The following is a 26,139-nucleotide window of genomic DNA, read 5'->3' on the forward strand; positions in this document are numbered from 1 at the left end:
TTAGACCTCAGAGAAAACTTAGCAGGAATATTGGGTTCACATTTTAATGTCAAATTAGCACAACTTTAAAATAAATAAATAAATAAATAAAAAGCCAGTCATTGATACAGGAGTTGTTGTTTAGACCACAGAACCATAACGAAGGCTTGCTCCAGGTACTTGTGGATTCAGATTTTACAGCAGGACACCTTACAGACACCTGTGAAGTCAGTCACTCTTGCACATTATCTCTCTGCGCTGCTATTGAATAAGTTAAGAATGAAATGGTGCTCATTTGAAAATAAACTGCACCTTGTCCCCCCCCCCCGAGGCCACTTGGGAGCCCTTCAGTGACCCTCGGCAGTCTGGGGAGCCCAGCTTGGGCACCACCGCCTTATGGCTTTTAGCTCAATTGCAGCAATTTCCCTCACACATTGTTCAAATTGACTTGTCCATTTCGCCGTCCGGTGCCGGATCCAGTGAGTCTCGCCGGCATAGACACTAGACAAGCACTGGCCCTTTGCCAGAACCGTTTGAATACAATGAGTAAAATCTGATTGATCATCAGCACAACAATAAACATCTGTTCCGCTTGCATGACTCATTTGCAGCGTGACTATCGGGACTTCTGGGAGAGTGTCTGCTGGCTGCTTAAAAACAGAAGAAAAAAAAAAATGAATTCAAGTAAGCAAGAATAAATGATTAGTGCAGAATCTAATCTCTCCTTTAACTCCCTTTCTCCCTCCTCCCTCACTCTCTCTCTCTCTCCCTCTCCTCCTCTCTCTCTCTCTCTCTCTCATTTCCATCCAGTCTGTTGGAGCAGCAGCAGCAGCATCAGAAGCAGCAGCAGCAGCAGCAGCAGCAGCAGCAGCGCTCTTGTATGTGGATCCTTGGTTAGAGGACAGTAGCAGCAGCAGCAGCAGCAGCAGCGGGAGGCGGAGGAGGATACATCCCAGAACCCAAGCGCCCGAGCAACATGGTCGCCGTGCGAATCGCCGCGTGCCTGTCCCTGCTGGCGGGCCTCTCGCTCCAGGTGGACGTGAAAAGTGGGAAAGAGGCGGGGAAAGCGGGGAATTTCATGGAGGACGAGCAGTGGCTGTCCACCATCTCCCAGTACAGCCGTAAGATCAAGCACTGGAACCGCTTCAGAGACGTGAGTGCCGTGTTTAGTGTGATCATACTTATCTCCTCATGTCTTATCTCATCCGCGCTGGCGTTGGAGACGCTGCCTGTGGAGGTAGCGCGGCTTGTTTTCTCAGGTGATTTTGCGCACAGTTAACTGTCGCTCTGAAGTGCAGGTACGCGCAATATTAGCACTTAATACATCATGAATACTTAAAAAAAAAAAGGATAAGGAAAAACTATAACACACGAGAGTATGTTTAAAGATTTAAAATCTTAGGCAGATGCGAATAAATGCACGTGCACGTGCATGCGTGTGCTCGCGCCTTATGAAATGTTTTGATACATTTACACATTTCCTTTCATTTTTTTTTCAAGGTGCCTTATTTTCTGAAGATATTTCATGAATTGGCAACCCTTTAATTGGCTGGCGTGTCGAACGGGCTACTATTTTAAAAATGTATTTATGCGGTTAAATCGACACTTTTACCTATGGACCTTCTTATGTGAGAGCGAATAACATAGAGCGCAAAGGAAATCTTCGACATTAGACCAAGTCTCAAAGGCCATTTCCGAACTCCTGCGGGGTAACGGTAATATTCCCGAACCGTGTCTGTATTCGCTGATCAATAGTCATTGATCTGCCATACTGCACAGAAAATGTGGGGCTCGCAGTTGGGAGGCTTCCAGAGCTCTGAGACCGATAAGCCACAGATCAAGAGATCAGATTTGTGTCCTCTGAAACGCGAATATCAAGTATAGGGCAAGAAACAATTCTTAATACTCGTGTGGATCTGTTGTCCAGAGTGATTTCTGGGCTGTAAAGCTTTGCAAAGCTTTGTTTATTCTGTTCAGTCATGCCAGGAGGACTATTCACTAGAGATGGACAATAGAATAATCTATAAAATTACAGAGGGTATGTATTTTTCAAGCAAAAATGCCAAACATTTGCCAGTAGCTTGTCAAATGTCAGCTTTTGCTGCTTTTCATCATCAAATATGATGGTAAATAGAATATATTAGGGTTTTGGACTGTTTGTCCGACAAAACGAGCAATTTCAAGACATCACTTTAGACTCTGCCAAATTCTGAGGAGATTTTTCTTTCTTTCTTTTTTTTTTTTTTCTTTTTTTTACTTTTTTTCGGGGACTTTTCAGATTAACAGATTAATTGAGAAAATAATCAGAAGATTAATCAAAAAATGAAAAGAACTATTAGTGGCATCCCTACATTTAAGTAATACATTTTTTGATATGAGAATGACAAAGGGCATTTTATGAGGTCACCCAGTCAGTGCACTAACCCAGGTTACAGGTGGGTGATACTTATAAAATCTTCTGTCATGGTACTCTGTGATAGCTATATAATGTATATTGTGACGCAGTAAAATTTCAGGACATTGAACATAATAACCATTTTATAGATAAAATAGCCAGTTGCGAAGATACCTGTTTTGGGTGAATCCACTGAATTAACAACCTGATAAATCAAGGTTGTGCAAAATCCTGTAAATCCAATACAGCTATATAGCAGTCCTGCTCATTAAATTGCACCATTTCCCACAATGGCTCAATATAAACGCAGATATTACAGATATAGCCACCTCAGTGTAGACAGAATACCCAACTGGTATGCGCTGATCCAGGTCTCTCAGGGTGAGAGTTTCTTTTGCCTCTCATGCCATCAAACCGTTAAAGGCTCAGGTCTAGTTTTAACCACTGAGGATTGGGTGGAATGATGATGGCTAGATGTCCACCAGGTTTTATGTCATGCTGTAAACAATGCATTTTGTTTTACACATTTTTGTGTTTCAACTGGCTACAAGAGAAATTTCCCCTCCAGGACATGAAGTTAAAGTTGAGCTGAATCTAACTCTGTCCCGTCTAATACAGATTCTGGAGCCTCTAGACAAGGTATTTGCTGTTAGGGAGTAATGATCTGATAATAGTGCTCTCTTTTCCCCAAACTGAAATCCTGTGTACATCACCTTGGAGTCATTTTTATTTAAGGTTGATATGAGATCAGGGAACGGTGGTAAAAACTAAAACCACTGGGACTGAATGAATGTAATTGCTGGTGGAAATACTAAATTTTATGCGACATTCGACGAAAATACTTTATTCAACGTGGGTAGGAGGTTGCTTTAAGTCAGAATCGTGCCAATACTGATCTTGAATATCAGATCGGTGCATCTCTAATAACAATTTCTGTAATGGTATACAAATTTATTTCACCTCATGGCTTTTACTGCCATATCACACAACTTCAGCCCAGTCCAAAAGCCTGTTATCTTTATCTGGTCTCAGTAATCAGGAAAAACATATCAGAAGTGAGCTAGGAAATATGTGCATTAATATACACCCCAGTTGCCAGTTTATTAACCAGCTAAAACCAATGCATTTTAATGTAACAGCCCTGCAATTAATCCTATCTTTATGGAGGTGATAATGTTGTTGAAACTGTTTTAGAGAGGTGTTCATTCAACTTTATGGTCATTTTGGAGCCTGATATCGGCTGTTGAATTGTATTATGTTATTCTGTAAATGGGGGGATTTTAAATTACCCAACCTTGCCTTAAGCTCTCTCCTGTCAGCATCAAAAACACAACCAACCAGGGGCTATGCGGGCGACGGCAGAGACAGTGAGCATGGTAAGGGGTCAGGGGGTTATGACGCTGAGTTTGCCACATCGATACAGCGGTGACAATTGGTACCAATGGACAGAAGACATGGCATGAATCAGGATGCTAGACATCTCTAGGGAGGAGTCGGTCAGCAATAGCTCGGATCCAAGCCCCTACTTTGACATCCGGAACTATGTTTGATCTCATAGCTGGGTAACATCACCTTATCAATCTTATCAGTGTCAACCAGACAGTAGCTGCATTACCTTTGCGCGTGTTTGGTGGCATGCAGGAATTTGTCTGACAGCCCTGGACCCCCAGGGGCATAGAAGGCCCTGTTAAAGAATTTGAAATCGAAATGCAAATTTGTGCTGTCATGCAAATTTAAATATGATCTTTTCTGGTTTTTGGAGTGGTTTACTTTACCTGTCTGGTTGGATCAGTGCTTGCCTGACAGAGGTGGGTGAACAATGTGGAATGGGGCCTTTAGCACCATATGTGGGGCACGCTGACCCACAATGTCCTGACAAGATTTGTTTGAGATCTCCAGAGGTTGGGTATTAGATGTGTTTTCAATCTATCTGTTTTTAGCTGCATGCGGAATCTAAATTTGACACGTGCAAATGTTGGAGGGCATCTTGACCTCATTGTGTGATTAAAACAAACCTAGAAATAAACAAAAAAGATATTGAATGATTTATTTTTTTGTCTAAAATCAGATATTTAATATAAAATGACTTAATCAATCCCTGAATCAATCAATGACTCAGTTATAGATCATTCTTTTGTTGCTTGTCTGAATGATTAATGTACTGTTGTTCAATCACCACTGCTGTCTGACTTTTTCTACTTTTATTGTTTTACAATTTTGAATCCCAGTGGATTAATTAGGCTTTTCTGCGACTGATCATCAGAGAATGTCTCTTAAATGTCAAAGCAAAAACAAATCTTTTGATCAGTTTCATTAAAGCTTTATTAATCTGCTGTGATTCAAATTCGTAAAACCATAAAAGATGAAGAAGTCACAGTTGGGGGGTGGATACTTTTTATGACCACTGTGTGTGTGTGTGTAGTCAAATGTTTGTAGTGGTATTTAGTCAAGACCTCCTCAAAGGTTTAGCATTTGTATTCAAACAAAAAATACAAGTAAATACATAATTAAAGTGAAGTAATTATAGCAACATGTTGAAGCTGTATCTGTAAGCTAAATATGGAGTTAGAGCTAGCAAGCGATTACCTCAACTTAGCATAAAGACGCAGAAAATATACCTACAAGCATATCGAAAGCTCACTAATTAACTTGTTGTATCTCATTTGTTTAATCGGCATGCTACACCAAAAGAAATGTGAAAACAACAGTTTGTCTTTTAACGGGATATTCTGTAACTATTTCCTGGCGACTAGCGCTAACTAGCACTTAGTTAATTGCTTCCCAGCTTTACCTACATGCGTAGCATACAAACATGTGATTGGTATTGGTAATTTTGTCATCTATTTTGCCAGAAAAAGCAAATAATGTAGTTGTGGGCTTCTTGTACTTTCATTTTCAGCTATTTTATTTCACCATTTTGCTCTGGTTTGGAGGGAGATCACATGCTGAGTAAATAACAGTTGTGTAGATTTGGTTCATTGTCAGTCTCAGTGGTTTTGATAGGATTTTACTAGCATGGGAAATGTTTGTGCCCTTGCTCAGTCCTGCTTCTCCGTGTGAATCAGAGCAAAAACTCGAGGAGATTGTGGAACCACAGCACATGAGGAGCTGTGATACTGTAGGGAGACAGACGGCCAAGTTGGCTCGGCTCTGCTCAGATAGGGCTATTCTCTGCTGTACCGGGCAGTGAGAAACACCATCTGAAATGTGGCGGGTTTGTATTTGTTTACTAGTCCTGGTGCAAAAACAGCAAGCAGGAATATTCATACGGCATCTAAATAGAGCGGAGGGGAAAAAAATCTCCCCGTGGGCTTTATAAACACATTGATGGTGGTTTGATTGATCTGATTGGTGTTTAAATCGGACCAGTGTATATATGATTATCTGGCATGGGGACATAATGAGGAAATGTTGTAAGCAAGAACAGGTGCAGAGGCAGGGATAATCCACAGCAGTTTACAGGGTGTTATACAAGCTCCATTATGACTGGCATCAATGTTTGAAGCTGTACTGCAAATTTCAAGACATTAAATCTCACGATGTAGGTGCTCCCTCACAAAATTCACCCTCACAAAGCAGGCCAGGAGGTTACGAATGCACAGTCTGCAAGCTAAGCTTAGCTATAGTTAGCGGATTGCATCTTCCCGAATCTGCTCATCGGTTAAACAACTTCTTTGTCTACTTGATGTATTTTTTTATTTCATCCCATCACAAGTTCTGCTTTGCATTCTGGTGTTTTCGGGTGGATCTGCTCAGTGGGAGCTCAGGCCACCGCTCATGTGAACAATACTGTGCTGTTCATTCACGGCCAGATTCTCCCGTCTCTCTGAGCAGTGCAGAGAGGGATCTCATTAAGGAGCTGTGCAGCCTCTCAGCCAACCACACAGGGCTGCTTAAGGTTTGCACCTGCTCTACTGCCTGCCCCGTTTTTAATGAGGAACCAAACCTAATAATAATCCGTCCAATAGCTTATGAGACAAAAGTCCAGCTTCACAGAACTGTTAGCGTGGCTTTACACTCTTAGTCTTGTGTCAATTATAAAGTGTAACAAAAATATTGAAAAAGGCCCATTACGTGCTTCCAGAGCTAAAGGTTACTTCTCTAAATTGTATTTTTTGTCCAAAATACAAAGACTTGAGATTTACAATGATAAGACACAGAGAAGAAAACACCAAATCCTTACATTTGAGAGAATTTGCCATTTTTTGTTTGGCTTGAACATCTCAAAATTATCTTGACCATTAAAATTCTTAACATTTCATTGTCATTTCAGCACTCGACTGTGCTCCAGCCACGGTGACATAGAAGCCCTTTATTTCAACACATACATAAGGATAGCAAGCAGATTGGATGAACTAACTGAGCTCTAATACGCAACCTGATGACTCATCCAAACATGGATCAGAGCCATTATTTTTGCTGTTTGTGAGATGATGGCAATGGCCTGGTCACTGATCATACATCAGCTCAGCTCCTCCGTGAGGGCTCTTTGATAAATGCAAGACCAGGGTTCACTCTCTTTTTCTGTAGATGAACAGCGAATGTGATGCTGTTTCATCCTAAGTGACACTGAGCTCCCTTAGCTCAAAGTCACACCGCCAGCTGTGGCTTTTTCTGTTCCTGTCATCAACCTCGGCCATTTATTCACCTCCCACAGGATTTATGGTCCAGCGCTAGCAGCCAGTGTAATTACGGATATGAAATATTAGAAAAATTAGAGTAAGAGGACAGTATGCAATTGTAGACTATATAAAGATGAGGCCTATTTGCAATTAGAAGTGAATGGCAGTGTGGGGGGTTGAACATTAAGATGGGTGAAACCATAATAGTTAGATGAGCTATTAGTTATCTGTATTTCCTCTGCTGTGTGAATCTGAAGATCAACCCATCAAATCAACTATCTGTGGAGATCTGCTCGCTGCACACTAATGAGATCAAAATGGCAGTAGTGGCGGAATGAGATGCTTTCTTGTTTCTTGTTATTACCATGTATGTCTTTTACTGGAGGTGAATGTCGGGGGGGGATTTGCTGCGAGTATTTGGACTGCTCAGATAAGATTCACAGTGGAAACAGAGAAGAAAGGGGATCCTGCTGGCTTCCCAACACAGGCGTGGGTGACTCTTAATTGAGTGGAGAGGCTGTTTTGTGTTGTCGCTCCTGTGAAAAAGCCCGATAGCAATTTGTGCTTCGCAAAAAATGCAAAGGAAACACAGAGAGAAGCTCAACAGCTGCCTTGAACAGCAGGAAAGCTTTTTCATAAGCAAAGCCATGTTCCGCAGCCCACAGATTGTCCAAATATACAAAATCTCTTTCCCTCTTCCACCGTGGCTGAGCACGAGGAAACTACTTGTGGTAGGACAGTACATGTAGATTAACGTGTTTCATAATGGAGCCTGGTTGCACCTACTACATCAGCGTATGAACACACAGCAACAGCAATGAGAGTTGCTGAAATGTCGAGCTGAATAATTAGCTGTTCCAAGGTTCTTCCTCTGGCTCTATTGTTCATGCATTATTTATAGTGGCATCTGCCTGAGAGTTTTCTCTGTGCTGGTGAAGCTCCTCTATTCGTTGCTGCAGGCAGAGCGATAAATGCTGCCACTCGGGTTGTGTGTCCATCTTCATTCATGGCTGGCATGATGGCACCGCAAGACTCAATCGATGATCCAGCTTTTTAACAAACAAACTGAACTATAACATCGCTGACTATGAGTTGATAGAAGAAACTTATGGAAGGCTGAGTTTTCATTGTTCACAAGATCCCCTTTAACCCCTGTAACTGCCAGTGTGATTGCTAGGCTTTCCGGGGTCCATGAATACACAAATGTAACAATAGACAAGAAACAAACAAAAGATAGATATTAAAAGTTGAATATAATTACATAAAGGTAAAAGAACTAAAAAAACAATTCTGAGAGTCCACAGCAATGCTAGCAGCTCCATGGGGCTGTACTTAGCACAGTGGATCTTTGAGCTAAATGCTAATGTCCACATGCTAGCACGCTCACGGTCATGTTGGCATTGGCTAATCAGCAATTAACACAGTGTACAGCTGAGCCTGATGGGAATGTCATTAATGCCATTGTTTTGACAATTTAAATTTTGACCTGATGATGGCACTAGATGAATGTCTGTACCAAAATTCATACCAAGCCATCTAATAGTTGTCAAGACATGAAAGTTAGAGGACAAAGCCCTCTAACTTTCAAAGTGGTGGACTATCCAAACTACTAACCGACATTACCATCTCTTGAGCGGCGCTCCTAGTACAGCAAAAAAGCAAAAACAGAAATGTAAAATGCAGCAAAAATAAAAGGATAAATTAAATTAAAAATAAAAGGATGGCCAAAAAATAAAAAAGTTGACTATTTATGTTAATAAAACACACATCCTGTTTATATTGTAAAATACAGCATTTGATGTGAGTGGTAAGAGGCTCTGTTTAATATCATCTTTTGGATGATTTGTTTTAGGCCTGAAGAGAGTTAACTGACCCCTCTTGGCATTCCTAATAAGTCAGAGTTTGTATATTTCCTGACGTATATTTCGCTTACAATTTCAAGCTCTCTGTGCAATAATTGAAATGTAAATTATGTTAGTTGTAAACAGGTTCCAGTCTGAAGATGCTTGGCATAGACCTCTATTAGTCAGATAATGTTAGGTTTGGGCAGAGATTATTGACCCTTCCTCTTATGCCTGGTAAGATTTAGATTAGTAGATTTTCACTAAAACTAGCTGAGGCCCCTCCCTTAGAAATGCATTTCACAGGTTGGTAAAATAAAATCTAATATATATCATTACAGACAAGAGGAACTTGACAATAATAAATCCACCCGTATTTATTGTCAGCTGGAAATTCATCCGCCACTTGACTACAATGACATCCCTATCTGTTTATCTGCAATGACCTTTATTGTTATCGCTCACACTCACGAGGCTGAATCAGTTTACCCTTCACTGGGTAAACACTTTAGAAACGGCTTCACCTGCTGAAATTTCCCTCCGGAAAAGGTGCAGTCATGGGACCTGTTATTTTAGTGGAAATTATTAAACTTGGGGAAAAAAAGCATACAAGCAACTTGGCATATCTGTACTTTCCTGAATATACTCAGGTCTGCCTTGGGTGGTTTTATATTTTTGATAGATGTGTGTTTGGGTCCGCCATTATTGTTATGAATTGTCCAGGACCAAGCTGCACTAAACACGGGGTCTGAGCAAACAGTCATATCGCTTCTGTTCAATAACAACACGTGTAATAATACGAGCTGCACAGGTTCAACCTGGCAGTGATATATATTCTTTGCTTTAGGCCACAAATCACTCACTGTTCAAACAGCAAGGCAAGTACTTTACAATTAGGCCAGGGAGCCACTACAACTTTGAGGACATGCTCTTGCCTGGGGAGAATAAGCCCTATTTTACAGTCTTCTGTATGTTTGATTTTAACGGTGGATGAGAAAGGCGCCCGGTCGCCTTTGGCCCGACCATCCCAGAGCTTTATACGGAGGAGAAAGGTGAGCTGAGCCTCCTCTCTGTATTCACGGTCAGAGTGAGAAGGAGGTGTCAAGGGCATCCTTGGAAAGGACTGTGATCCTGTCTGTGTACAAGCTCTATTTACTATGTGTGGTGTGTGGAGGATATATTTGTTTCTGTGTCCCTGTGTGTGTGTGTTTGTGTGTGTGTGTGAGAGAGAGCGACAGAGACTGTTAATTTATCGAGTTTGCAGGATAATGGATACACACTACAAAGTCATATTGAAATGACCTTAATCAAGCAAAACGTATAGTAGGGATAGGGTGCAGAGCTAAAGCGCTAATAGCTTTTTTCTCAGTTGAAAGAACCCGACAGAATTTCATTTATGCGTGATGTAGTCCCTCCTAAAGCCATAACGTGACATCTCAATGTGGCTCCCCGTTTTACTGTAATATCCTGCTGCCATTGCAGGAGATTAGCATTATCAGCAGCCACAACAACCCAATTTGTTCTCATTGCCATGGCAGACAGGGGGAATTAAATGTAATCAGCCAGCTAGCGTATTTAACTTAGCTATCCCTGTGAGCTGTCCCATTCAGCTCCCTGCAGCATCGCAACTGGTTTGGTTATCATCATTATCTTCTCTTAACCATGCTGGTGGTTTCTAAACCGACGTTCAGTTCTAAAAGAGCTCTGCAGCTTCAATGGACTTGTCTTTGGAGCGTAATTAATTTAAAGAGCAGGCGTAGCTGTTAAAAATTTGGAAACTGCAAAAAACATAATAATCATAGCTCAGATAGACAGTGGTAAAATGATATTGTAACCCCAGTTTTTGGAGGTTTGCTGAACACACATGCTGACAGTGCACTACAACAAGCTCAAATGGTTGCACAGCGTTTCAGCACAACCAAAATCTTGACGCTCGACTGTAGTTAACATAACCTTGAATTAAACAATAAACAAATGTGAATATAGAAAAATAAGTGGTTTAATACACCATGGACTTTGGACTAAAGAAATTATTTCAACCGAGCTGACAGTGACATCAAAACACGGGAAAACATGTTGTAAAGAAATACTGTATTTAATGATGTACTGTTTGATGACGTATTTACCACGTCTAGCAGCTGGGTAAGATACATGAATATACATAATACATACATGATGCTATACTTGTACATGGGTTTGGCTTTTTCTTTCTTGCTGTTTTTGCACAGCTTCCTTGGCGTAAATTAAATTTCATGAGGAGAAGCAGAATTGAATCTGGTCCTTAAAATGTCTGTTTGATCCCTGAAAATTTCCAAATCAGTCACAACTTTGTAATAACCAGTTCATAAAGACGGCTTGTGTTTTAAGTAGCAAAACCTTTCAAGGCTTGTTTTTAGTCTCCAGGGAAACAAAGTCAGTTTGTTAGAGTCTATTGGGGTGGAATTTATTTTCTTAGCCTCCACCACATTCGATATTGATTTAAGTTTCCTGGGTTAGATAAGTATGCCAGGAACAAACAAGATTTGAGCTTATTCTTCTATTTATGCATGCAGATACGTTTTTGTTTTTGCAGATCAATATTGATGAGTCTAGCTACTACATAGTGAATATAGAAAACTGGCATCAAGTATTTTTGTTTGTGTGGAGCCAAATGCTTAAGCTTGTCTTACTATGGTTTTTTTTCCTGCTATTATATACAGAAGCAGCATGGCTCAGCACAGGGAAGGAGGCCTGCATTAACTGCAAGCTCCCTGGGGCATCTGGAGCTCAACCTGAAGGCTTGCCTCTTCTCTTTTTGCTTCTTTGTTTTGCAAATGGATGGGTGGTGTGTGTGTGTGTGTGGGGGGGTTCCAGGGTTCTGCTTGGCTCAGCAGTGGGGTCCAACAGAATCCATTTTTCTGAATCCGCTCTGTCCTCCTCCTCCCCAATTACTGCATCTCTCAGAGCATGCAATGGCTCGATTCAAATATGGAGTCTGCTACAGGAAAGTGAGCCTGGCTACTCTTTCATGTACCACTTCACGAGGGATTTGGAGACCACAGCTTAAGGGCTCCAGAGAATGGAAAAGGTTCATTTTCTGTGATGCAACTTCTTGAAATGTAGTCTTATTAGCCGATGGCAGCAGCTCCAAAAAAAAAAAAGCCTCTCGTCAGAAGGTCTTAATGTTTTTAGACTCTTGTTTCAGGTTGAACAGAGCCTCTTTTATTCTAACCATACATGTGACTTGGAGTCCGGTTAGTTCAATCATCTGCATTTGGAGGCAGGACCTAAACCCCCCAGTCGGCCTGGTGATTTCTGCATTTCTGTGCAGTGCAAATGTTTCAGATGGATGCAAGCTTGACAGTTGGCTACTTCGTGGCTTGGGAAGAGAGACATGCCCTTCAGTGTGCAGAGATGGCTGCAGATTGTGCCCTGTACTGTACTGCATTGCAGGCAGGCGTCTTACCTTGTGAAACAATATGCGTCCTTCGCCTGCAGGCACCCGAGCATTCTGGCTCCGATGATCAATTTGATCCAGCTCTGTGTTGCTGGGCTGCGACTTAATCCCATAATGCTCCGGTGTTTTCTTGCAATCGAGACACCCCCATTTTTCTCTGTGGGTTTCTTATTTTATCTTTGGAGTGTGATGAAAATTCTCAAACTTTCATATACACAGCATGTAATCACCTTAAACAGTCTGAAATACAACCTTAGATCATGTTAATGTCTGTCAGAGCAAATGGTGTAGAAATTTTAGACCCATCACGTTTCAGTAAGTATCTTACGTATCTAAAAGTATCTGAGGAATTGATTGTATATACAGCCATAGGAACCACATGAGTTGGTATGTGGATTCAAAGGAGATGTGAAAATATGTCCTTAATTGATTCTGTGTGATTTTGTGCCTCATGTTCAAGTGAAAATGCAACGTTTTGCTACTCTAAAGCCAGGAGGTTCAGGCTGAAAGACGCAAAGTGTCATTTTGGAACACTGTAATGCATTTCTAAGTGGTTCAATCTGCGGTGGGTCTGCGCCATTAGTGTCTCTCCCATTTCTCTGTCGTTTTCAAAGGCGGTGGGGTGCAAACAGAGCGAGACATTACCTCCACTACTCAGGCCCCAGCATGCTGAATCGGGGCGCCATAATGACCCGACAAAGGCGAGATGCACTCCCGCTGCTCCCTGGTAACTACAGAGAGACAGAGGGTGGAATGTAGATTCACAACAGCCTCCGCCTGTGTGCCCTTTTGCAAGGATTTAAAGTAGGGAGACGTAGCTAATTCGGCTACATTAATCAAGCAAAGCACATTACTGTGCAAATGTCGGCCCGGTGAATGATGAGCTGACTATGTCCTGCCAGTCGGGGAGGCAGATACACCTCAGTGACCTGATCAGATGACACGGCCCCGGCCCAGAGCAGAGAAATCAGCTGAAGAAAGCCTCTCGCAGGTCTCCTTTCATTACAGACCTGACCCGGATCACCAGTCCATCCGTCAGCCTGTGTTTATCCAGTTACTGCCGGACTAAATGACTTCATGAAGCTGATTAAATGACAACTGGAGGAAAAGCAAAATGTCCAGATCTTCATTTAACCTCTAACTCATATCCTGCTGCTTAAATTATGTCTTTACTGCAAATATCATCTTAAGAATATAAATAAGGACTATTGCGGAGGATGAAGCACACACTAATTGCCCTGACAGAGAGGGATTTCATCTGAAAAGCAGAGCCTCTGAACTAAAACTCTTGGAACTGTGTGTGTGTGTGTGTGTGTGTGTGTGTGTGTGTGTGTGTGTGTGTGTGTCTGTGTGTCTGTGTGTCTGTGTGAGTTCAGCATAAATCTGAATCTGGACCCAGAAAAACTCAGATAGAGATAAACATGCTGATGGGCAGCCAGAGCTTTTTAAAGAATACATCCCGTCTGTATATTGATCATATTGCTGTACTGCCACCTAAAAGCCAAATGCCATCAAATTTTGCAGACTCGCTTGAAGTTGGTATGTGCAGTTGTCATATATATTTGCCATAAAAGTTTGGAGGCCAATTTGTGGAAAATTTTAATGTTTTATCACCCAAATGTTTGGTAATGATTGGATGAAATCTTTACTGTAGGAGTAGTGAAGAAAATGTTTAGCACAAAATGAAATGGCAGGAAATGTTATCGACACAGCAGGATGGATTAATTTTGAAGCAAAGAATTTAGGGAAAAGAAAGTAGCTTCTAGGCCTAACAATTCAGGAGTTTCTACAAACATACTTGGCCACATGATGCCACTATTGGATCTAGATGCACACTAAAAAAACAATTACAGTACTTATCAGTGGCCTAAACTAAATTTCCACCAAAGTTCACTGAAAACACATCATAAAACATGTCAAAAATCTGCTGACATGTTTTGAAAAGGAATAGGTTGCCATTTTGGGAAATACATGCAATCCCTTTCTTTTCTTCTTTTCCTTATCGTTTTTACACTTTGGTCTTTGTACAAATTAAACAGATGAGATGGAAACAGTTAATCTGGCCCTATCCAATCGTAATAAAATATACCAACCAGCACCTCTAAAGCTCACTAATTTAGCACTATATCTCTTGTGCAATCTGTACAAAGACCAAAAACTTGCTTCTGGACAGAGCTACTCCTACCTACTTCCAGTCTTTGTGCTAGGTTAAGCTAACCAGATGCTGGCTGTAGCTTCATATTTACCGTTCAGACATGAGAGTGGTCTCTATCTTTTTCTCAAACCCTCTGCCAGAAAGTAAATAAGCGTATTTCCCAAAATGTCTAACTGTTCATTTAAGGCAGGATGACCTATTCATTGGAACAGGCTGTTAGGACCCAGTGTCTGTGGATAAGGAATCACTCTGAATTAGACAGGGAAATATGATGTTCTGTGGGCAGAGAGGAGCTTATCATTCCTTCAGCTGTAGTTGAGAAGATAGATATATATTTGTGTGTGTACAGGGTTGTGTGTGTATGGAGGTGGTCTGGTCTGTAAAATGTGTAAAATATATATAATATATCGTTTGATTTCAAATGTTTTCTCTGTTTCTGGTAAATTCTCTGCAGCAGACTTGGGTTGAAGGTGTATGTGTGTGATATATATCTGTGTGTGTGTCGAAGTTTAGGGTTGGGTTTATGTGTGTAAGTGTCCTTTAGCGCCCAGACTGTACCGACCCTGTCACATTACAGCGACAGATGAGCTGCAGTGACGGAGCGAGCGGGCTGCATGCACAGGATGGATCATTGCAGCAGGGCGAGGAGATGCAGATTTTCACTGTGACATTTTTTTTTACCCTGTGAGCATTTCTCTGGTGAGCTGACGTGAGGTCGTGCTCCAGCAGCTCTCGAGCCTGCAAGCTTCTCTTCCAACATTTCTGCTTGGGGATTTTATCTTGAATGTACTCTTTGGAGATGAATATTCCCTTCATTTTTAGATTACTACTTAGTTTGTATTCCGTGTTCGAGGTGCCAAGGATGCAGGGCGTCGCTTGTGAATTGCACTTGACCTCTAACACTTTGCTGTGGGTAAACCTGTGTAAACATTACAGATGGCTAAACTCTACTTTTTCAGATACAAATTACAAATGAGTATCTGCTAATACTTTTACTAATCCAGTACTCATCTCTTTCTTCTACTAAGCTCTTCATAAGCCACTAAAAATGTGATGCATCTATTTTAAGATACTTATATCACATAAGTTAATGTACATAATAATCATTCAAATGCGAATAGAGGTTGGTCATCCATCAAAAAGAAAATGCCATTATTTTCTCTGCCTGTTAACTTTGCTTTGTTGCTGTCTGGAGGCAGTTTCTGAGACTCCCAAAGACACCTTCCAACAATCTTTGTTTTTAAGGCAAAACTTTTCTTGTCGGCACTTGTCCCCACACTCTTTTATTTATTTTACATAACCACAACCTTTCTCTAACCTTAGCCATGCCATGGATGCCATATGCAGATATTGTAGAAGGCTCAAATTAAAATGTTACCATGTAGCGAAATCTGAGGTATTGCACAATTGTCCTTTTGACTTTCTTGTCTAACGACATGATAACTTAGACAACTAGGCCACCTTGACGTCCCTTTTAATGTTTAATTTTATTGTTTTCCATATTTTTGTCTGGTATCCATTTCAGTGTTTTTGCTACTGTAGTAGCGGACCAATGCCGAAGGTAGCTACTAGCTAGCTCACATACAAAAACAGCGTACCAACTTCCTTGCAAAGTAACAGACATGCTGTGAAATGGTTTACGGGTTGAAAGTTCAGCTTACCCCCATGGTTATCATGCAGAAGTGGGATGTGTATGAACACTTTGGTGTCACTCAGGACAGGTGTGTGCGGGTTACGTTGGGTTTTGGTGGTTCAGGGTTATGGCGGTGTTAATGTCACCAGCAGACAGGGTTCGGTCGAGGTCAGATAGACATTAACTCAGAGGAGTGCAGTCAGGCTTGCAGCAAAATGCTGTCAGCCTAATACCACCAAGCGTTCCAGGAGGAGTACTCGCAGCATCTGGATAGTCAAGCTCCATTAGCCTCCCGGCTCTGTTTTACACAGGCTGCATTACAGCCTTGTTGACAAATGGCAGAGGAGGTGATGTGTGTGATATGAATCACATAACTCAGGGGACCTCCACCATGAATATCATACCCCCATGCTCCCTGATTCCCCCCCCCCTTTGTCTGGGCTTGCTGTGAACTGTAGGAGCAGCCTGGATGGGATTCAGTGGGACAGCATTAGTTCTCAACCTTGGTGAAGGACTAAATGCAGCCTCAGCCTTGCGTCCTTGCTGTCACACTGCTGCTGGGAGAAGATAAGCACTCCAGCCTTAAGGACACGTTGTAGGGCTCCCTTTGGCCCCTGCAGCACTGTGAGCTGGGTAATTGCGGAAGCACTGCGAATAATTAATGAAGTAATCATTACCTCCGACAAGTGACATGTTGGAGTCGGATTTTTGATGATTGGGGTGGCTGTTTTGGCTGGATTTTATGATTTGCAAAAGCAGATTCTGCGCCTGATTTAAGGGTTTAGCAGTTATTTTGGCTCTCTTTATGCTGCGGTGTCACCCTGAGAGTTCAGTGTTATGGCTATAACCCCTAAAAATTCCATGTAAAGGGGCAGATCAGAGGAGAAGGAGTATGGAGGTGTTTACATTCCATACGACATGTTAAAAGTTAATACTTTTTCTTCTCACATGATTCATTGCAGACATCCAGCTGATAAAAGTGAACAGTAATATTGCCCTTCGTGTATTTAGCACCTGGACATTTTCCCTGCTACAGAGAAAATATTTACCTCCAAGAAACATCCATTGTGGTGAAATCTAGAGTCCTGCTACGGCTCATTTATGAATTCCTGCTTCGGCCTTTTGGAGCCTTCAGCTGGGTTTTGTGCTTGTCCTTGTGTGGCCTGTAAATTGTTCATAGTGATATATTAAGATGCCGTAACAGACATACTGTTAAGTAGACAGGTATGGCTGTGTGTGTGCGTGTATTACAATTAGGTTTATTGACTGGGTTGAGTTGTTGAAATAAACCATGCAGTGCTATATTTCTCTCAAACACACTGGAGCATTGAACGATGACACACACAGGGAGAGGCTGTGGTGGGTTTTGATGTGTAATGCCCCTGGACCAAAGCCAAGACGCTGCAACGGAATGAAAGGAAAGTAGTCACTCCCCTGTTAACTCAAGGTTGTACTTAAAGGAGCTATATCTCTCTGTGATGTCAATGCTACGCTTAGTAAATGTGCTCCGTGTGTCTGCTGCTGCAAATATAAAAAAATAAAAAAAAACATCTAAATCAAATCTGCCCGTTGACTTTGAAGATTCCCACCACTTTGCCTGTATTTTTCCAAGGCTGATGCAGTATGTCATGGCTTATCCACAACTTCTGAGCTGGTGGGAGGCTGGCATTTGGCACTCACTTGTAAACACAGGCATAGAATGAGCCCTTAGTGATCGGGACCCCTGCCAGCTCATAGAAGTGGCAGCTGATCATCCTCGGTTAATAGGCACTCCTAATCCTCTGTGAATGTCTTATGTTGTCCCCAGAGAGGAGCGAGACTAAGGCATGTATTTGCAATCAGTGTGCATTAAGGGCTGACAGTTTAACCTGCTGCCATAACTATAATACACCAACCCACTGTTTGCATGCTGAATGGAAGGAAAATGAAAACTGTCAAGTGTTTTTTTTTTTTTTTTTTAATCTCTAACAATGGCTCTCCCTTTCTTTCTCCCACACTGCTGCTTGTCATTGCCACAGGAAGTCGAGGTTAGTGTCTCTTTTGTTGTGTACAAAGCACTGTCTGTCTTTCCTTTCACATCTCTTTTATGCTGGAGGTATGACCTGCTCAATGAGTGAGAGCTGATTTTGCCTAAAGAACAAAAAATACAAACTAGTGAAGCGACATTGCCTGCCGTGGTGTAAATTTGTCTTGGACTACAGCTCAGCAGTGTAAGACGTCGCAACATAAAGACAAAAAGGATTACAAACAATATGTGAAACAGAAATAACAGTTCCTAGAAAATAAGTAAAAATATCAATAAGAATACAATAATATTTGGTAAGGTACCATCAATTCAATGCAGAAAAACAAGTGTAAATACAAAAACTATTCCTTTAACTCTGCGCACAGTATTTAAGATGCCTTCGGCTATACTTGTTCAGCTTGACTTGAGAGCTCAGTCTTCGTGTCCCCTGAGCAGAATAAGACCAAGCTAAACTGAACAGACCTGATCCTCAGGGTCCTCTCTGGGCCTCGTGCCGAGTAGTAACTGCTTTATAGTTGATCCTCTCTGTCCTGACACGGAGAGAAATGGGTCAGAATGGATACGGCAGGGGGATGCTGAATTTTTATTATCATTCAAGCGCAGCGCCGCCAGGGACATAATCTAAAAACCAGAGTTAGTTTGCAAATATTCCCTCTGCACCAGTGCGGGAGCTAAGATCGTCCAAGTCCTTTTATGAGACACATTTAAGCTTTCAGAGTCTTGTTGTGGTCGTTTATTTAATGTTAGAATGTGCATTTGCAATGGGAAAAACCACAATAGTAATAAAAAGGAATATAATAATCATGGTGTTTATTCTGTATGTCAAAATAGTGGGGAAACAGCTATCCTGACTGTTCAAAGGTAACAAAATCTGCATAGTAGCACCTCTAAAACTCACAATTTAACACTTTTAGATCTCTTTTGTCTAATCTGAACAAAAACTTAAGTGTAAAAAAAAACCAATTCAACAACTCCTTAAAAGGGGGAACAACCTGGAGGGTGTGGCCTGATGATTTCAAGCTGCTGATTGTCTTATATAAGGACAACAGGTCTGAAATGAGATTGAGGTTTGTTGAAAGATTTGAACTTCATGCAGTTTTTATTAGGAAATTTCAACAATTATTTTAAGTTTTTAGAGAAAAGAAATTGATACATGAATAATTATTTGGAAAACTGAGGGGAAATCTAATTTGTGTTTTAATCTGGAGGACTGCTGTTTTTAAGTCCATAATTAAAAAATTAGACACGATAGTATTTGTTGTTGCACAGAAGACGAATAAAGGTGTTACAGCAGTACAGGAAACAGAGCAGATAAAAATAAGAAAGGAAAACAGCAGATACAAATAAGTAAAAATATATATTGTTTTGGTTGATGAGGAAGTGCAGAATTTGACTGGACGGTTATGTTATTATCATGACAAAACGTTTATTCATCCACCACTTAAAGTAATTAAATATCGTATAGGAAAGAATAATTGAATGTCATCAGCAAAAGAGCAGAATTTTATAGCGATAGTGATTAGGAGTAGGATATATGGGAGATAATCTCTCTTTGACCTGATTCATTATTTTGTGGCTGTGTAAGTACTTGCTTAGATTTGTGTTTCCAGTGTTTATTATTTATTTTAACTCCAAGACTGAAATAGAGAAGATTCGTAAATCAATGGAACATACAGTATATAGTGAGTAAAAATGCTCACAGAAATTAACAATTTATTTAAACCGTGGATTGAAGGTTTTGTGTGTTATGATAATATGCTTTTAGCCCACTTGCATTCTCTTAAAGCCCATCTATTCAAGAGAGAGAGCTACATATTTCAAACAGCTAAAATCACACTCACATTTAAACTCATTCACTGCGTGTGGCAAGGTTTCTGTATAATTTTGTATGTCTGTTATTCTCCTTCATTATTTATGCTCTTCTGAATTATTCTCTTAATGGCTGAAAAATCATGACACATAAGAGCGAGAGCATACCTTCTGCATTGTGTTGCCTAAAATGAATTATTAAATGAATTGATGCAAATATTTTTCCCTTCCAGGATGACTACATCAGAAACATTGAGGAGAACATGGGTTCTGATGAAAGTAAGAAAAATGTATTTTATCTAATTAGAAAAGATTTTTCTGCAGACATATAATGATGATGGCTGTGGGGTTTTCCACTTTCTTATGCTGCTGTATTATACTTAAATGGTCAGTTCTACGGTAAAGACAAAAAAAACCCCAGCTGTATATCAGATTCTACCTGCATAATCAATGCTAAGAACTGTTTGCCTTTATACATTAGCTCCAGATAGTGGAATACTGTGGTGCACATTATCGAAGTGCTGGCTTCTTGTAATTGCAGAAGTTGTCTGATTTCATCCAGCTTGTGGTGAGCGCAGGTCCGAGGTGTCAGAGCTTGCGTAGGGTGAGAACGCAGTTGTGATTCAGGAAAGGCGAGGCTGAGCCTTCAGTCAGATCCATTAGTTTGAAAAGCCTTCCATAATTGCCTTTGTTGCTGAGGGCTCAACTCAGAACTCCCACCAGGCTCTATTTACTTCCATGGGGTCTGTTCCTAGTAGAAGAAAAAAATCTCACTCGTAGAAAATCAGCTGTGGAAGAGGAATGGGGACTATGGGAGCATGTTGAATAGCTCTTTGCCATTTCAATCAAATGGTTCTAATTTATAATCAACGGAAATGAAAAAAAAATACAAGAAAACACTTAGAGACTTCATATATCTGCAAATGTTGCAGAATCTTCCAAATTTGTAATTTTAAATAGTCAGATTACCCAAGTCATAACAAAATGAACGAGTAGAATTGAGTCAAGCATTTGAAAATTTCAACATCAATGTGTCTTTCCAGGGACATGCTGATTAACTCAGTTTTTCACTTTTTTTTGCATCCAGTAGAAAATACGTATGTAGTTCCCACTGAAAACTACTAATGATATGAAACCTAACTGCTATGGTTTAAACCAGGCTGCCACTAGAAATCAAGGTATCTGACCTTTAAACTAAACATGCAGCATGATCAAAATTTTTACACCAACAATGGATCACAAGACTACAGTTATGTGAGGTTGCTTGCTTGAAATGATGAACCCACAGAGAATAACCATGCGACTTTGGAGTTCCCCAAGCTCTACAGAGCATTTTAACGTCTTTCAGCTCATTGTTTTGGTTTTCTGGCCCACAAATGTATTTCTTTCACTCTCACCGCTTTCTTTAGCTTTGTTTTTAGCTGCATCAGGCACCCGCCTTTAGTGAAACGCCTCTCATGAACCTACTATATGCTACAAAGCATATGCTACAAAGTTAACGAGTAGCTTGTGAAAAAAGTGTAACATAGCAAGAAGAAATTATGAAGGGACAGAATTTTTAAATCTGTTTAGTATTTTATTTTAGTGGCAAATCATTTCACAATATGACTTACAGAATAATAATCATGGATATTTGATCATCATAAATTCAATGTCTATAAAGTTAAAACATAGAGTATATCCCTCCTTTCTTAATTATTTCCCCAAGAAATTAATTAAATGGGTAAATTGTTAAAACCAATTTTCAAGACAAATAAGAAATTAGATTGTACAGCGGCATATTTACACCACTGATATGTTACGTTGCGATGACTCACCCGCGTTGGCGGATTTCAAAGTAACTCCATTGTGCATCCGGTTTAGCTGCAGTTCAGCTGAACAGATGCTTGTGTCAGCAGAGCAATAGCACTGATATTGACATGCAGCTGTGGGCTATTAGCACTGGTTTTACTTGATTAAACTAGTCAAATGCTAACCCTTCTATGGTGGAGGTTATGAAGTGAAGTATGAATCATCCCACAGGTCAGGTTATAAAGGTACTACTCCTACATGTTGTAGGCAATTTGGCAGGACCTTAGGGTTACCAGTGTGCTCCTGTTGCAAGGTGTGTGTGGGGGGTCAGGCCACAGCCCCAACGCCTCACTTAAAAGTATTTGAAGGCCTAATTCTGCACACCTATTTGATCAAGGTCGTGGTCATTGCAAATTCAACAAGACAGAGGCAACACCAGCAAAGTGTACCTGCAAGCCCCGGACAGAACAAATAACCTAACAGGAGACCTCAGACACCCCGGGGGCTAATTGAGACGTCAGCTCCGGGGCTTTTTTAATTGAGCTAATTGAGACGTCAGCTCAGCTCTGCAGAGTGCAGAGTTGCTCCGTGTTTGATGGCCATTTCAAAACAGTAAGGTGCCCTCTGCCCTGACTTAACAGAGGAGCTGTCACACTTGACCTTGACATCCTTTATTTGTGCTGATAAATTAGACTTCTTTTGTGCCTAGAGACAAATTGTACTAATTGGTTCATAAAAACAAGTGAGAGTGATTATGCATCCATTTGTAAAAAAAACGTCAGGAAATGATTCAGACATACTGTGTTTGAATTAGAGGTGAGCGTGTATGTTGTATCCTCTTTTATTAAAAGTGAATTTTATAGCTCCATTGGAGTTGAATAAAAGCTACAGGCTGCTTTAACTCAGCGGCCACCTAAGTCGAAGGATATAAAAGAGTCTTCGGAGATGACAGTAATTGCAAATCCAGTTGAAACTAATTTACTTAAAGCTGTCAGATGGGCCCATCTCTCTCATGCTTTTAATATTTATCAGAGCTAAATCTTTTCAGTTTCAGACAAGTGCTACTATTTTTGGCAGCCATTTAGCAGGTCTTTGCAGATCTTTTTTTGTGTGTGTGCAGAAACACTAAAGTACTTTATTAAATGCACTTTCTTACAATTTGAATGTAAGACAAATGGTTGACGAAAAAGATTTTCTTGGAGGATGCTGTCCAACTGCAAGGCGTCATGCTCAGTAGAGAATTCAGATGTGACCACAGACAACAGGGAGAGAGCTGATCATGGGTAAGAGAGCAGCCGTGTTCTGATGTGTTTTTTATCGCAGTGCTATAATAATAATAATAATCTCGTAGAGATTGGATGCACGCTCAGCGCAGTCACATCACCTTTGTTGACATGATTACAGGAGGTTTTAAAACCCATAATGGCCCTTACACGTCCCAGCCCTGCACTGATTTCTCAATGCAGCACGATACGAACAACAAGCGGGAGAGCAGGCGAGGTAGAAAACACACTTGATCTTCAATGCAAATTAAATCCTGTGTTTGAATTTCATTTTCAATATGTAGGAGTTGTAAAAGAATACTGTATGAGGGATGTTTGGTTTTAAGCTGTTTCTTGGAGGCAGACTTAGAGTAAAGGTGCTCATAAATACTGAACATGCGAGCAATGAGAGAGCTGCAAATCACCATCTGAAACTATACTGAAAACACCAGGCTGTGTTACTATGGGAACATACAGTACAGTAATGTTGTGTTAGTTAGCACGATTAGAAAATATGAGATTTAGTCAAAGGTTCGGCCATGGTCCATTTAACGTGGAGTGAGGCACAGAAACAAAATTCTGTAGTTTGTTGGATTACTTCATTTAAGATTAATCTTTCAGTATAAGACATGGCCGTTTACTTTAAAACTGCTATAATCAACATTTTTTATATGGACAATGGATCAAATGTGTAATGTGAAAGGGGTCACTCAAAGTAACAAACCCGCTGTGAATCACCACCTGACACTGCAGTTCCCCTCGGCTCTACCAAACGTTTTAGCACTACTCCATTCATTGTTTTGGTCTTCCCGACTTGACTGTTGTGATTGAGTCTCACCACTCATTAGCATCGTTTCCAGACACTGCAGCAGCCAGATGTTTTCAGCGAGAAAGCTTTATTAAACCCACTGTACACTACCTGCTGAGCATTAAAACAGCAGACAGACAGACTGAAAATGTTGTTTATTTGTTTTTTTATATTCCATTTTTTCTTTAATGGGTTGCCAAATCTTTGTAGGTGCAGCCTATTTGACCTAAATTGCCTAAACTGTAAATAAACCAGATTTATATTACATGTGTACATGTCAAGGTGATCCAGAAAATTTTGATGGCGTTTCATCTGCGGCTGGTGCAATCATAGCAATGAGATACATTTACAAAGTCAAGACTCAGTGGGACATGAGTCCATCTCTCTTGAAATTTTGTAAAATTCAAGCCTCAAAATACACCAACAGGAGATAGGTATTCTGCAGAAAACAATGTAGTTTGGAGGTCTGATTGTCTATCACCATGTGTGTTTTAAAGCAGATCCGGATTCACATGCAGAATAAAAATGTTTTATTATTTAAATAACATGAAGAGCTTTGGTGGAGGCTTGCTCTTCGAGTGCTTTCTGCTTTTATTTGATATATTCAGCTGGTTCAGTGCACGGCTCGCAGCACAGCCTGTAACATTGGTTTTTCTGTGAGTGGACGGCAGGTACAGCAACTGCTATGTGGTTAAAGATAAATAAAATTCCACACATGAAAATGGAAACAGTTTAAAGTATATTGCACCACTAAAAATGAATAGGAAAAAAAAAAAAAAACAGATTGGTTCCCTGCCCCCATAAGAGTTTATCCTCCATGACTGGAACCTGTGTTATCGAAACCACCGCCAAAATATACAGCGACAGTCTGCGTAAGATCGATCAAAAGACAGCCTGAGAAAAACCTGAGTGATGAGTTTCACTAAAGATAACTGATGTGATCTATTTAGGCGTACAGAAAATGGGAGATGACTTCACTTTCTTTGTTGTAAAGAAATGGTCAAAATGATCTGTCCAGTGACAGTTTGGGATGATTTTCGGGAGGTTTTATGTGTTACAGGAGAAGCAGGAGGCAAACGTGGCGTCAGCCTTGGAGTCTGGATATTGTTCCGCCGCTGGGGTTAAATCATGACGGAGCAGAATACTTGTTGGAACAGATGAACAGAATGAAAGTCAAGTGGTCACAAAATCTTTTATATGGAATGACTGCTCCATGTTTATGAGCTATCAGCACTGCCTGAATCCAGCTGTCTGTCTTTGAGCTTTTGTGCTGAGACTAAATGCTGCGTCTTGTATTTTTCAGTTTCTTCCCCACTGAGAAATGGATTTTAAATAAACACGTTTGTAATTCAATTATGATAGTAAGCAAAAGTAATACCAGTCCATATGTCACTGATATTGATTTCTTTTCTTTTTGACTACTTACTGGTCATTGCCTGCTTTATATGGGTACTGCTATCTTATTTCTCTGCTAATACAGCTGAAATCATGCTCTACCTGAGACTTAGCTTCTATTATATGAACCTCAAAGTATTTTTTACATACAACTGAGGGTTTCTTTAATCTTTAGCTCTGTTAAGATAAACTGTGGGATCATATTGTAACTACTACTGTACATCCTAGTAAAATCTGGGCACAGATAACTATAGTATCATTTTTAAGTCAAAAGATATACCTGTGCTAAGGCTGAACAGTCATCTAAATTTGTTATTTTAGTAATAGAAAATGGATGGAAATGTTTAATCTGTATCTATATCCAGATATGCATCAAAATACACATACTGATAGACATTCATGTGATGAACATGCCAAATTTTTATTTGTGTAAGTGCACAACGTGAGCAGAAAATTGTGGAAATCTCAAAACATCTCAAAATGTTTTGAGAATAACTGCACCCAGTCTAATAACCCTGCTTGCCTTGTCAACTAGTGGTTAAAAACAGGCTTTTTTCCAAACCCCGTGCGGCGATGTAGCAGGGTACATCACAGTGTGACCACACCAAGCTGTGAGGTTGTACTGGTGAGAGGTTACAGAGACTCCTACCTTTCAACCCAAAGGGGCCACTGCAGCTGTGTTTCCCATTATAATTTTCCTCCTGAATATACTGTAGATTTACTCTTAAAGCAATTCCAGGATCTGTACCAAAAGCCAATCAATTGCTCCTTGGATCATGGCCTAACTTTTTACCAAATTAAAATGAACTCTGTAAACAAGTTTTTGATATGCCCGACGCCATTTTTGAAATCAGTATTCCGTCAGTTCCTCCGTGATTTAGTCACAAAGCCTTCCCCTCGCAAACCTTAGGAGAAAAATCAGAATGTTCTTTTATGAATGTTTGCTGTCATGTGGCAGCAGGATGTATCTTCAAATATATATTTTTT

The 26,139-nt window shown here is 40.5% G+C and overlaps 1 protein-coding gene across 2 annotated transcripts in view; it reads left to right on the forward strand.

Moving 5' to 3' along the window:
- Window positions 1-925: 925 nt before the first annotated feature.
- The window catches only part of LOC120794891 (testican-2-like), a 39,869-nt gene continuing 14,655 nt past the window's right edge, over window positions 926-26,139 (forward strand). The window contains exons 1-3 of one of the 2 annotated variants that reach the window (XM_040136297.1): window positions 926-1,132; window positions 18,080-18,088; window positions 20,130-20,175. In XM_040136297.1, coding sequence (XP_039992231.1) covers window positions 956-1,132; window positions 18,080-18,088; window positions 20,130-20,175 — 232 coding nt within the window. In that variant the 5' untranslated portion in view covers window positions 926-955. The remainder of the gene's footprint in view (window positions 1,133-18,079; window positions 18,089-20,129; window positions 20,176-26,139) is intronic. The other variant, XM_040136298.1, reaches the window with a different exon arrangement.

The sequence above is a fragment of the Xiphias gladius genome, chromosome 9, assembly GCF_016859285.1.
Source record: "Xiphias gladius isolate SHS-SW01 ecotype Sanya breed wild chromosome 9, ASM1685928v1, whole genome shotgun sequence".
NCBI lineage: Eukaryota > Metazoa > Chordata > Actinopteri > Istiophoriformes > Xiphiidae > Xiphias > Xiphias gladius.